This window comes from Microcebus murinus, chromosome 18 (assembly GCF_040939455.1).
Source record: "Microcebus murinus isolate Inina chromosome 18, M.murinus_Inina_mat1.0, whole genome shotgun sequence".
Classification (NCBI taxonomy): Eukaryota; Metazoa; Chordata; class Mammalia; order Primates; family Cheirogaleidae; genus Microcebus; species Microcebus murinus.
The window spans coordinates 4,673,808-4,686,587 of record NC_134121.1 but is presented as its reverse complement, the minus strand read 5'-3'; the positions used below and the strand labels follow the sequence as shown (position 1 = coordinate 4,686,587).

The window sequence follows — 12,780 nt, the reverse complement described above, 5'->3', positions numbered from 1 at the left end:
AAGCAGCCAGACTCTAAAGCTGGGCTGCATCAAGCCGTCACAGTCAGGTGTCCAAGCCGAGAACCGCCTGGGGGTGAGGTCACAGCCAGGTGAGAGGGTGAAGCAAGAAGGATCCAAGGGACTATGGCATCCAGCTGGGCCTGGTAGGGTGTCCCAGGAGGGACAGGCGGGGGTTGAGGGAGGCACAGCAGGCAGAGGAAATGCCAAGCAGCGATGTGGAGGCAGGGAAGGGCACGGCCCGGGAAGGCGGGCTGGGTAGTTTGGATTTTGATCCAATGGTAGTAGGGAGCCAAGGAACGTGTTTGAGGAGTGTGGGGTCAGCTGTGCTGGAGGTGCATGTGCCGGCTGCGCCCGGGGAGTGGATGGGAGGAGGCAGGGAGCCCAGTCAGAGGCAGTTAGAAGGTCCAGAGGTGGCTCCTAAATTTGAGGCAGGGTGAAGCCCTTTTGGGGGAAGATACCAGGGGACATGCAGGCCCAGGGGTGCTGAGGAAGGCTGCAGCTGGGCTGGGCACCAGTGACATAGCCGTGCGGAGGGTGGTGGGGTGTACAGGGCCACGTGCAGTGTGGTGGCATCAGGGGGCCTGCACACAGCAGGTGCTCAGTAAATGAAGAGACGAATGACCTCCCTGTGTCTAGGTCAGCCCCGGTGGCACTCTTTCCTGTTTCCCCACATCTCTTCTCTTTGCCCACCCTCCCTGTGACCCTGGAAGGACCCCAGCTGGCCCAGCAGGGGCAGTGCTGGTCCCTGGTTCCACCAGAGGACGCCCTCTGTCTTTGCTGGGGCACCCACGTGGCTTCTCTTTCTCCGTCCCCTCCCCCTCCCTGTCCTTATCTTTCCTTTCTGTCTCCATGGCGACTCACCACCTCGGCTTGCCTGCATCCCAGCCTCTGCCAGGGATTCTGAGCCAGGCTCCATCCCTCCCTCCTCCTCGGAGCCCTGGTACCCGCAGCCCTGTCTCCTCCCCCTGGGGTGAGTCCAGCAGCCTCCTCTCTCCGACTGCCACATTTCTTCTCCTGCTCTGACAGGGAGTCCGCAACTCGGGAGACCATCCCCCTACCTCGCCCTCCACCTGCCACAGGCCGGCTAGCCGTCCAGGAGAAAAGCGATCCTTACCTCTGCTTGAAGGTCTCTGGGCCTCCTGCTCTGTGGCTGGACCCTCTCCCCGCCCAGCCGTCCATGCCGAGGCCCACCTTGTCAGTCTCTTCCTTTTGTCATCGGCTTGGCAAACGGGCAAGTCTTCAGTCCTAAGATGGGGAGGAGAGTGGGGGAGGGAAGGGGCCACCTGGGATGGGGGAGGGGTATGAGGAGGGAGGAAGACAGGCCCTGGAAACCCAGGATGAAGATGGAAGTCTGGATTCTGTTCTAAATATCTTTTTTTTTTTCTCTCCAAGGAGAGAAAACGGAGCTTCATGGGAAACAGCAGCAACAGTTGGTAAGTGGCAGGGCGTGCGGGCTGGGATTGGTGCAGGGGTCCTGGCAGGTCAGCTGGAAGTGGCTGGTCACACAGGAGCCCTGCGGGGCGGCCTGTGAGTCCCGGAGGACTTGCCTGGGGAGGGAGTGCGAGGCTGATCGGCCAGGCTGTGGAGGGAGGGGTGGGGAGAAGCAAGTGGGTGCTACAGGGAGGTGGATGCCAGCTCAGAGCCGGGAGGGGAAGGAATCTTCTAAGATCCAGAGCCATCTGCCCAACTGCAGAACGGGCTGCTTGGGCACCAGGAGGCTGCCACCCCCTCCTTGCTGTCCTAGAAGCAGGGGTTTGTAGAGGACATCACCCGGGGGAGATCTGGCTGAAGGCAGCACCTCCTTGGGGGCTTGCTGCTGGGCTGTCCTGAGCGTTTGTACCAGTCACTGGGCAGACAGACGCACACACCTCCTCCCGGGTGATTCCCCCCTCCCCCGACCCCTGGGGCCAGTGCTGCTAACCCCTTCATTGGGACAATTAAGAAATTGGGGCCCATGGTTGCATGGCTGAAACGTGATGGGGCCAGTTCCACCGGCCTTGTCCCTCTCGGACTCTCTAACTACTGCTCTGCTGCCCCTGCTCTGGGGGCCCAGGTCCTGGGGTGCAAATCAGTGAGGAAAGGGCAGAGCTCCGCCTCTTTGGGAGCAGCTCTGCTTGTCCATGGAGGCCCCAGGGGAAACTGAAGTGGCACAAAGAGACCTCCACCCCGAAGCTGTGAGCCTCTCCTCCAAAACTGGGACTGTATCCCCATGCACCGGACAGACATCCTGGTTTTGAATGGCCTGTCCTGCCCCACAGGTCCCATGCCCCATTCCCCAGGTTGGAGCTGGGCCTGGGGCCGCGGCCTACCGGGCCGCGGGAGCTCCCCCCCTGCTCCATCTGCCTGGAGAGGCTGCGCGAGCCCATCTCGCTGGCCTGTGGCCACGACTTCTGCGCTCGGTGCTTCAGCACGCACCGCGTCCCGGGCTGCGAGCCGCCCTGCTGCCCCGAGTGCCGCAAGATCTGCAAGCAGAAGAAGGGGCTCCGGAGTCTGGGGGAGAAGATGAAGCTCCTGCCGCAGCGGCCACTGCCCGCCGCGCCGCAGGTCCGTGGGCTGCGCCCCTGGCGGGTCGGGCACAGAGAGGGCTCTGGGTTAGCCAGGCCCGGGAGGGGGGCTCTGGCCCTGTTCCAGGATGGCAGGACACGAGTTCCAGGCTGGACACACTCCAGACTTAGGTTCCATTCTGGGCGCTCAGGGGACTCCTCTTTCTCCCCGCCCAGGAGGCCTGCGCCGCGCGGGCGGAGCCGCTGCTGCTGGTGCGCCTCAGCGCCTCGGGGGGCCTCATCCTCAGGATGGGCGCCGTCAACCGCTGCCTGAAGCACCCCCTGGCCAGGGACACCCCGGTCTGCCTCCTTGCTGTCCTGGGGGAGCAGCACTCAGGGAAGTCCTTCCTTCTCAGCCACTTGCTTCGGGGCTTGCCGGGCCTGGTGAGGGCGGGCTGGGCAGAGGCAGACGGGGCCCAGTGGAGGCCCAGCCTGGCTCTGGGGCGAGTGGGTCTGGAGCCCCTGTTCCTGGGGACGAGGAACGGACCAACCGGTGCTCTCCCTTCTCTCCCCTGCAGGAGTCCGGAGAGGGTGGCTGGCCCAGAGGAGGAGAGGGGTCCCTACAGGGGTGTGGTTGGGGAGCCAATGGCCTCACCAGGGGCATATGGATGTGGAGCCACCCCTTCCTGCTGGGGAAAGAAGGGAGGAAGGTGAGGGGGAGTTAGGGCAGGAGTAGGTTGGGCTGGCTCAAGGTGTGGGGGGCAGAGGGGAAGAGAGAGAAAGCAGAGACGGACAAAGAGGAGGGGATCTGAGGACAGAAAGACTGGGTAGGACAGAGGCAGGGCCGGGGACATGCAGGAGCGAGACAGGCCTGGCCCGTTGGTTCGTCCCCCTCCGCATAGGTGGCTGTGTTCCTGGTGGACACAGGGGATGCCATGAGCCCGGAGCTGAGCAGAGAGACAAGGATCAAGCTGTGCGCCCTCACCTCCATGCTGAGCTCCTACCAGGTGAGGGTGCTGCCTCCGGCCAGGCAGCCCATGGGCTCTGGGGGTGCTCCCAGAGCGGGAGGTGGAACCCAGTTGGTGAAGGCGGGCTGACGGTGGCAGAGGCAGGGAAGGCCTGTAGGACCCCCGTACCATCCCCCATACCATCCCCCGTACCATCCCCGTTCCATCTGGGGCCTCTCCGTGTTCTGAGACTGCCGGGAGCCCCCTCCTCACCAGGGTCTCCGAGTGTGGCTTTGCCCCGGCAGACCCTCTCGCATCTCGCTCTTGGTTCCAGATCCTCAGTGCCTCCCAGGAGCTGCAAGACACAGACCTGGACTACCTGGAGGTGAGAGACTGCAGGTGTGGGGCCCCACCACCCTGGCCTGCCCACGGGCCGGGCTGAGTCAGAGGGAACCGGTGCCTCTCGCTCTGGCCTCGGGTTTAGGACACTTGAACGGGGTTGTGGGGTTGGGGGCAGAGGACAAAGCATGAGATGCCAGACCGGGGGAGAGGATGGCAATCCCGAGTTGAGAGTGGGAAGCGTGGTTCCCACAGCAGGCGTAGGGAGGTAGGGGACGGACTTGGGACAGACCATGGTCCTCGAAGTGGCCCAGCCCTGACACTCTCTGTGCCCCACCCCAGATGTTTGTCCAAGTGGCCGAGGTGATGGGCAAGCATTATGGGATGGTGCCAATTCAGGTGAGACACTCATTTCTGGACTTGTCAGCCCCAGACCTGACATCCTCAGTTGCTGGTGGCAGGACCCCTTCTCTTCCAGCACCTGGATCTCTTGGTTCGCCGGGACTCATCCCACCCCGACCAGGCAGGACAGGGGCACGCAGCTGACATCCTCCAGGTGAGCAGTGCAGAGGGCAGGGATGGAGGGGCCAGGGGCTAGGGCAGAGGTGAGGGGGGCTCAGTCCCCGAACTCAGTGCTCTCCTCAACCCAATGCTCAGAGAGTGTCCGGCAAGTACCCCAAGGTCCAGGAGCTGCTGCAAGGGAGACGAGCCCGCTGTTGCCTGCTGCCCACTCCGGGGAGGCGGTGCACAGACAAAGGCCAAGGGAGCCCCAGCAGTGAGTGTCCCTGGAGCCAAGACCTCCCGTGTGCTGCTCCCTGCGTCCCTTTGCTGGGCCGGCTCAGCACGCGCGTCTCCTCCTCAGGTGCGGGCGGCGCTTTCCACCGCCATCTCGGGGCCTACGTCTCGGACGTGCTGAGCGCGGCCCCCCAGCACGCTAAGAGCCGCTGCCAGGGGTACTGGAGCGAGGGGCGCGCCGTGGCCAGGGGGGACAGACGCCTGCTCACGGGGCAGCAGCTCGCTCAGGAGATCAAGGTGTGGAAACTGCCCGGAGACCCCGGCGACCGGGCTGGCGGCCTGCTCTCGCTGACCCGGCGATGGTGTCTCTGCAGAACCTCTCGGGCTGGATGGGCAGGACCGGGCCCGGTTTCGCGTCTCCAGACGAGGTACGGCCGGGCCGGGCCGGGAGGGAGCCAGGGTCTGCGCCCTGGCAGTGGAGGTGAGGAGGCAGGCGGCGCCCTGCTGCGGAGGAAGGAGGGAGGCAGTCTGGGTTTTCCCGTGGACAGATGGCCGCCCAGCTGCACGACCTCAGGAAGGTGGAGGCTGCCAAGCGGGAGTTTGAGGAGTACGTGAGGCAGCAGGTGAGTCCCGGGTGGCCCGGGGCGCTGTGCAGTGGGGCCACGCTGGGGAGGGCACACCTAGGTCTCCAGGTCAGGGCACCTTCTCCTCTTTTCCCCACCCCAGGACATAGCCACCAAGCGCATATTCTCTGCGCTGCGGGTCCTGCCCGACACCATGCGGAACCTTCTCTCCGCCCAGAAGGACGCCGTCCTGGCTCGCCACGGCGTGGCCATGCTGTGCAAGGGGAGAGAGCAGACCTTGGAGGCTCTGGAGGCTGAGCTGCAGGCCATGGCCAAGGCCTTCATGGACTCCTACACGATGCGCTTCTGTGGCCACCTGGCTGCCGTGGGGGGCGCCGTGGGGGCCGGGCTCATGGGGCTGGCAGGGGGCGTGGTGGGCGCGGGCATGGCAGCAGCGGCACTGGCTGCCGAGGCCGGGATGGTGGCAGCTGGAGCTGCAGTGGGTGCCACGGGGGCTGCAGTCGTCGGGGGTGGCGTGGGCGCTGGATTAGCTGCCACCGTGGGCTGCATGGAGAAGGAGGAGGACGAGAGGGTGCAGGAAGGGGACCGAGAGCCCCTTCTCCAGGAAGAGTAACAGCCGCAGGAGGTGTTAAAGGGCAGGAGAGATGCGAGGTGGGGGGAGTGGCGGAGAGGAGAGGAGGGGTGATGTCGGGGATTCCGAGGCGCCCCTGTGTGCCACACTGCCCTGGTTGAATGACCAGTGTCCAGGCGGCTGGCTGAGCTGGGGACTTAGTGGCTCTTGGAACCCAGGGAGGCTTCCGGGGCCACGTGGCAGCATTTGGGGGCACCTGGCCTGTTTCTGGCTGTAGATGTCTGCTGGTCTGCCGCCTCCCAGATAGGCTGCATCAGAGGCTCCACCCTCCCCACCCAGCTATCTCCCCGATGTCCCTGGGTGGTAGGAAGGCTGAGCAGGTGCCGTCTGGAGGTCCAGCTCTGGGTGTTCAGAGGCCTGTCCTTTCACAGATGGGAGGAGCCCCAGGATCACTGGCCTGGGTGCTCAGGAGCGGGGAGCACCGGCGAGGCGGCTGCAGAAGACAGGGAAGGAGGGAGCAGAGCCAGGGGTGGGGCAGTCCGGGGCCCAGACCCCAGAGCAGAGACTCTTGTCCCTGAGACTCTTCCCAAGGCTGCTCCAGCAGAGCTGAGGGGGCTCCCCGCTGCCGCCCACAACCCCAGGGAGCCGCGTGCCCCGACCACGCTGCCCGGGCCTCCCCGCAGGCCTCTCTTGGGCCGTGCCCTTTGAGGAAAGCCCTCACCACGACAGGTTACATGCCAAAGAGTAACACCTCTAATTGCATTCTGAGTTAAGCCAGACAGACTTTATACTAGATTCTATCAAGGTCTTGCAAGGAAAATAAAGTGAACAAGTTCTATCCTTAAGCACATCCTTTCCGTGGGCCTGTGAGACCGCTCCGCTCCGTTGCAGAAGATGCCGTCCCCCAAACACCAGACCCGGACGGCCGCTCGGTGGCAGGCTGTCTGTCTGCGGGGGATGGAAAGTCCTACTAGGAAGACTTCCAGGCTACCAAACTGTAAAGGATGGGTGGCCACATCACCTTTTATTTTGAGAAATAAATATGTGTACGTGAGTGTCAGCTTCCCAGCACATCCCTGAGACGGAATCCAGCCCGCAGAGGGCTTCCGGGTGGGATGGGGGGACCAAAGGGCTCCACGATGGGACATGAGGATGGGGCAGGGAGACTAGGACTTAAGAGAGAGCTGAGCGGGGAGGCCAGAGGTCCCCACGTGGTGATTGCAGAAGGGCGCGGGCCAAGGCCAAGTGCACGGCCACCTTCGTAGGCTCGTCCACGAAGACTTGGGGTTCTGCTCCTCTTGTCTCTCCTCTGAGAAACGCCTGCAAAGCCCCTGTCAACAGACGGTCACGAGCATCTCCGTCCCTCTGGAGGACAGAGGGGAGGCGCACACAGGGAGGCCTTGGGAAAGCAGGAGGAAGGCGGAGCCCGGGCTGCTGCACTCAGCCAGCCGGAGCCCACCTGCTGGCTCGGCTCTCCTCCCGCCCCAGCTCCGCGGCTCAGGATCACAGCAGCAGTCCCTGTGTCGGAACCCTGCCTTAGGAGGGGAGTCAATGGCAGAACAGGGGAACCCCGAAGTCCTGGTTCCCAAGCTGGTGCCCTTCCGCAGACACCAGAGACACTTTGTTAAGGTCCGCTGTGCTGACACTGAGCCGCTGCTCCGACTGATCCGGCCCAGCTGCGGAAGCGGTGTGGGGGCAGGGGCAGGGGCGCGAGGACAGGGTCTGGGACAGATGGCTCAACAGTGGCAGTTGCAGTTAACAGGCTGGGGACAAAATGCACAATGCAGAGAAATCCCAAAGCCAGGGTGGCGGGAGGAGGTTAAAGACAGATAAGGGTGACTCTCTTTTGGGGACTGGGCCAAGGGTGGGGACAGGGTCTTGACTGTGTAGTGTTTGTAAAGAAAGGTTCGGGAGCGCCTCTCCCAGTCCTTCCATTGTCATGTGGTGGACACATGCGCCACGAACCCTTCCAGACTTTGGGGCTGGCAGGCTCAGGACTGGGGGCCTCAGAGGACTCACAGAGGGAGGGTTTATGTGGCCAGCAGCAGTGGCAGGGATGTCTGCGGTCTGCTTCTCCCTGTTCTTTGAAAAGATGGGGAGAGGATGGCCCAGTGGGGGCCCAGTGGGGGCCCAGTGTCTCTGCAGAGACACGACGATGAGTAATATTAGTGGTGTTTGTCGTATGCCTTATAGCTTTCAAAGCGTTTCCCCAAACATCATCTCCCTCAAGCCTCAAAACCATCTCATGCAGTCCGTAGAATGCACATTTTTACAGAAGATACCACAGCTCAGAGAAATGACGTGTCTCTCTTAAGACGACTAGCCAGAGGTGAGCTAGGACTTGGACCCAAGATTACTGACCCCAAATCCCATGCTCAGCAGAGCCCGCACCCCCACAAGTCTCTCCGGACTCCAAACCAGGCCTCTGGGTCTCAAACCCAAGCAGGTGGCACCCTTGCCTTCCCACATTGATTCTGTAACTCGCAAAAGCCCAGGTGACCCTATGGCTGAGGTCAGCAGCGTGTGGAAGTCTGGGTGGCTTTCCCTCTGTGACCTTTTGAAGGTTACCAACTCCAGCATTTCGTTTTCTGGGTTAGAGGTTTGGTGACTTACCTTGTGGTTCCTATTTCTAAGGCCTCCCTCATGTTGAACTTGGCAGGTGCCACAAGACAAAAGGGATCTGCATCCTGAAGTCCCTTGACTGCTAGGAGCAGGAAGGAGACCCCAACTCCACTGGTGGGCATTAAACCCTGTTGTGAGCAAGAAACAAACTTTTATTTGAAGTTTATGAGACGTAAACATGAAATTGAATGTTGGGTTGATTTGTTACCACACCATTACCTACCCTGCCCTAAGTGACGCAGAGTGTGTTGGTGTCTGGGTGCTATGACAAACACCTAAAATATCACTCACTGGGGGATGGGCAGTAAGCAGGGGCATGGCAGGACTCATCTTATGTCGTCATGAAACATTTCCTAAAACTGTCACTTACAATAACTTGGAAGGCAGACCTTGTGGTATTGAGGAAAACAATTATTTTAAATAAAATCTGCCAACCCAGAATTTTCTCTCCACAAATGTGGAAAAGAAAGAAAATACTAGTTCTATTATTGAATAGGTGTTAAACTGGACTGGGATGCAGCACATGTAATCTGCTAATGTTCTAAGAAAGGGAAGGGTGAGAAAAGGTCTCTTTCCCCTTTGGAAAGAGGTAAAATTCAATTTTATTTTTATTTACCCTTACAGTTCCCGCCTTTGGTTACTATTTTGTAGTTACATTACAATTTACAGTTTCCATTGCTGTTTTTACCTTTCTCTAGGCAGTTTGCAGCCATTTAAATATTCAGCGAAATGAATAAAACGCAAAGCTATCGTAGTCCCGTCAAGCTGTTACAACAAAGTACACAGACTGGGTGGCTTATAAACAACAGAAGTTGATTTCTCAGGCTCTGCAGGCGGGAAGTCCGAGATCAAGGCTCCAGTAGGTGCGGAGTCTGGCGAGGGCTCATGCCAGAGCGCACCGTCTTCTCACTGTGACCTCGCGCGGTGGAAGGAGGGAAGGTCTCTCTGGGGTCTCGTCTGTCAGGGCACCAATCTCATTCGTGAGGTCTCTGCCCTCATGACCTAATCACCTCTCAAAGGCCCCACCCCTAACACTATCACCTTGGGTGTAGGATTTCAACACGTGCATTTTGGGTAGACACAAACATTCAGTCCATTGAAAGAGCAATGATCAAGGTCCCGATGGGATGAATTTAAAAAGTCAGTACAATATGCAGCTTGGGGAATGTACCAATGTGGAGCATGTGATACCTGTGGTGAATGGTTAAAGCAAGTTCTTGATTAGCAATGTGCAAAAATTCTCCTTTGTACGCATTAATGTCACAAACTACTATGTCGTCTTCATTACTTGCACTTTCGTGCACTATTTGAGTATTATTTTGTAGTTGCTGACAAAGTCTCACCCAATCTAGGCTTAAGGAGTAGCATAAGTGCAATGCCTGACAATCTAGAATTTTCAGAGTTTTTCTTATAAGGGCCAATGCATATCTCCCAAGTTCCCATCAATCACATAAGTAACCTCACACTTACATAATAATTTAGGCTTTTTGTTAATTGTTCTATCATCCTAAATGATATTAATATTTCCCAGGTGCAAACCATGAAGATACTCACGGCCATTAACTTCTTATGCGGCACCTTTGGAAGGGCATAGATTTGATTTCCAGTATTTAATGTCCATGGCTCCAATTGTGTTAAGTCTTAAGGACAAACCCACCCATAGGCCGTTTTTCACATCAGCCCAAATCAGTAGTTATATTATTATAGCAGTATGTCACACTGAGCTACTGATGAAATCTCAGAGCTTTTTGGTAGCTAATTGCTAAGCTGTTTTATTGCTGAGTGCCTCTGAGATCTTTATGGTGAGTTTTTGTTTGTGTGTTAAATTATTTCCAACAGTTCAATTCCAAATTTTTTGTCCATTTCCATTGCAATCGTATTATGTGTCTTGTAATTGCCCCAAAACACTAAGTTTATTAGTCAAAGTAGTGGCATCAGCAAGCATTAGCTATACCTGTTTATTTCTGTTCCTCCAAGGATTGTATTTAAAACTCTCTTCTTGTCCTTGTATGGCCTCAAACAAGCCCCTTAATAATTAGATTCCATAATGGGGGAGCCTTGGGGATGCAATTTTAGGTGTGAAAACTACTCACCTCAGACATTTAGTGTCAAATTTAGGGTTTGAGTATTGGGATGCATATTATTAATAGTTTATGCTTACTTTGGTATTACCAAAAATTACTCGTGAAGATGATCTCACCTTCACTCTAGCACAGACTACTGGGCTTGTGCATCCAGACCGTGACTATCCTGGGAATACGATATGGAGCTGATTGGAAATATATAATTGTGGGGACCATTGCTCGGTGTACAGAAATAAAAAAGTGTTACGAGTAACATCTTTGTTTCTAGTACATTGTGAGTCTTAAAGTAATTGGAGTCATTACTACTGTGAATAGGCCAGCAGGGCTGTCTATGATAATAGCAAGTTCATTAGAACAGATCTTTCCAGTTGAGTTCAGCGCCAACGTCAGCTAACTAGAACATTTACTTATCAGGTCCCCACGGGAACCCCAGTCCATTCCTCCTGAGGTGCTGGCTTCACATGGAAAGCATGAATCCAGTTGGATTTTTTTTTCACTTCGACAGTCATAGCTGAATACTTGAAAGGGTCCCTCCCGGTGTGGTGACAGTCACCCTTCCTCTGCAACCCTTCTGTGCATGAAATCTCCCAGTGGCTGATAGGGTGGTGGAGTTCCTCTGGCAGTCCTCCTGCGTCCTTGTGACTTTATGTCTCAGGGTTTTCAGGGATGAGAGGAGTCTTTTTAAGTATTGAACATGATTATGAGAAGGTTCAGCTAAATCGGGCACAGGACATGGTGCCAGACCCAGATTCACAGGCCTGCCAACATAATTTCAAAGGAGTGATACTGTGCTTGCTGGCAGCAGTGGCTCTCAATTTTAACATTTCAGCCTGGCCAACAGAGCGAGACTCTGTCTCTCAAAAAAGAATCTTGTATGTCTCAGGTTCCCAGCCATTTTCAGACTGGCCACCTGACATGACCCAAAAATCACACCCTCTGGATGGCAGAGACCAAGAGTCAGTGCTCCCCCATGGTCATAAGTCAAGCACTCAAGGGCATCAAACAAGAGGAGAGGGGAGCCTCATTTCATTTTTATTTGGGGGTCTCTCAGCAAAGTTTATATGCTGTTCTGATCAGAACCTCAAACTGACCAGTCTGCAGGGCCAGCTTGGTCAGTGGGCTTATAGGTGTTTTCGGCTGTGTTCTATCCTATGCTACCCCTTTTTGTGACACGAAACACAAAAGACAAAGGAAAAGACTACTTTGGGGAGGAAAAGGATCAAGCATGCATATTTATTTTTAAAAAGTACACCAGAGGCCGGGCGCAGTGGCTCACGCCTGTAATCCTAGCTCTCTGGGAGGCCGAGGCGGGCGGATTGCTCGAGGTCAGGAGTTTGAAACCAGCCTGAGCAAGAGCGAGACCCCGTCTCTACTATAAATAGAAAGAAATTAATTGGCCAAATAATATATATAGAAAAAATTAGCCGGGCATGGTGGCGCATGCCTGTAGTCCCAGCCACTTGGGAGGCTGAGGCAGAAGGATCGCTTGAGCCCAGGAGTTTGAGGTTGCTGTGAGCTAGGCTGATGCCACGGCACTCATTCTAGCCTAGGCAACAAAGCGAGACTCTGTCTCAAAAAAAAAAAAAGTACACCAGAGTTGCTATACCCAAGACTAGTCACAATATCAACATTTTGCTGAGGAGCAGTGACTTTCACTGCCTACTTGACCAGATTCCACAGAGAGAGAGGGGCCAGGAGCCCCGTAGGTAATAAATTCTTACCCTTCTGCCGGCTCCTCAGGTCCTGGGTCCCCTTCACTACAGCTCCCAGAAAAGCAGAGAGCCCTGGTGACCCGCTCCCAGCACCCGCACTGCGGCCAGTGGAAAGATGCCCGTTCACCCCCTGAAGAGTCGCTGAAAAATTAATTCACAAAAGGAGATTAACTGGAGAAAAGACACACACATGAATTAATGTGCACACTGGGGAAAACACAGAGCGATTACCCCAAGCCCGCGATGGAGTTGGAAGCTCACATACCGCCTTGAGGTTACAGAGAGAACGGGGCTCCACCGCACGACAGGCCGGGCAGGGGCGCAGGAGGCGGGCCACGCGCTGGCCTCCCTGCGCTGTGGAGGTGAAGCCCGAGGCCCGGCACTGAGAACGGACAGAGGCGAAGGTTGCTTCCAGACCTTCCAAGGTGTCGGCTCTCGGCGAGTCTTTCCTAGGTCTCTGCATCAGAGCAGGTCTTCTCTGCAGATGCAGAGCTCCCCACGGAAGACGCTCTGCAGGGCTTCTTCCCCTGGCAGGCCCTCTGAACGGCCACCCCAGAACATGCAAAAGAAGGATATTTGGGGTGAAACATTTTTATTTTTTTCAATAGTCTAATACCAATGTTTGAATTAAATTCTGCTAGCAGTGCCTTTATTTATATGGCAAATTACGTGGAAAAGTTTTTCAAAATTTGGAATCCTTGAA

At 56.7% G+C, this 12,780-nt stretch overlaps 1 protein-coding gene across 1 annotated transcript; it reads left to right on the top strand.

Moving 5' to 3' along the window:
* Window positions 1-949: 949 nt before the first annotated feature.
* RNF112 (ring finger protein 112) lies at window positions 950-7,493 on the top strand. The gene is made up of 14 exons (XM_012747999.3): window positions 950-1,231; window positions 1,393-1,433; window positions 2,259-2,544; window positions 2,721-2,927; window positions 3,062-3,193; window positions 3,386-3,490; window positions 3,765-3,815; window positions 4,112-4,168; window positions 4,248-4,325; window positions 4,427-4,544; window positions 4,632-4,801; window positions 4,879-4,932; window positions 5,053-5,127; window positions 5,231-7,493. The coding sequence occupies exons 1-14, from the start codon at window positions 1,178-1,180 to the stop codon at window positions 5,699-5,701; spliced, it is 1,899 nt and encodes a 632-aa protein (XP_012603453.1). The 5' UTR covers window positions 950-1,177; the 3' UTR covers window positions 5,702-7,493.
* Window positions 7,494-12,780: the final 5,287 nt, after the last annotated feature.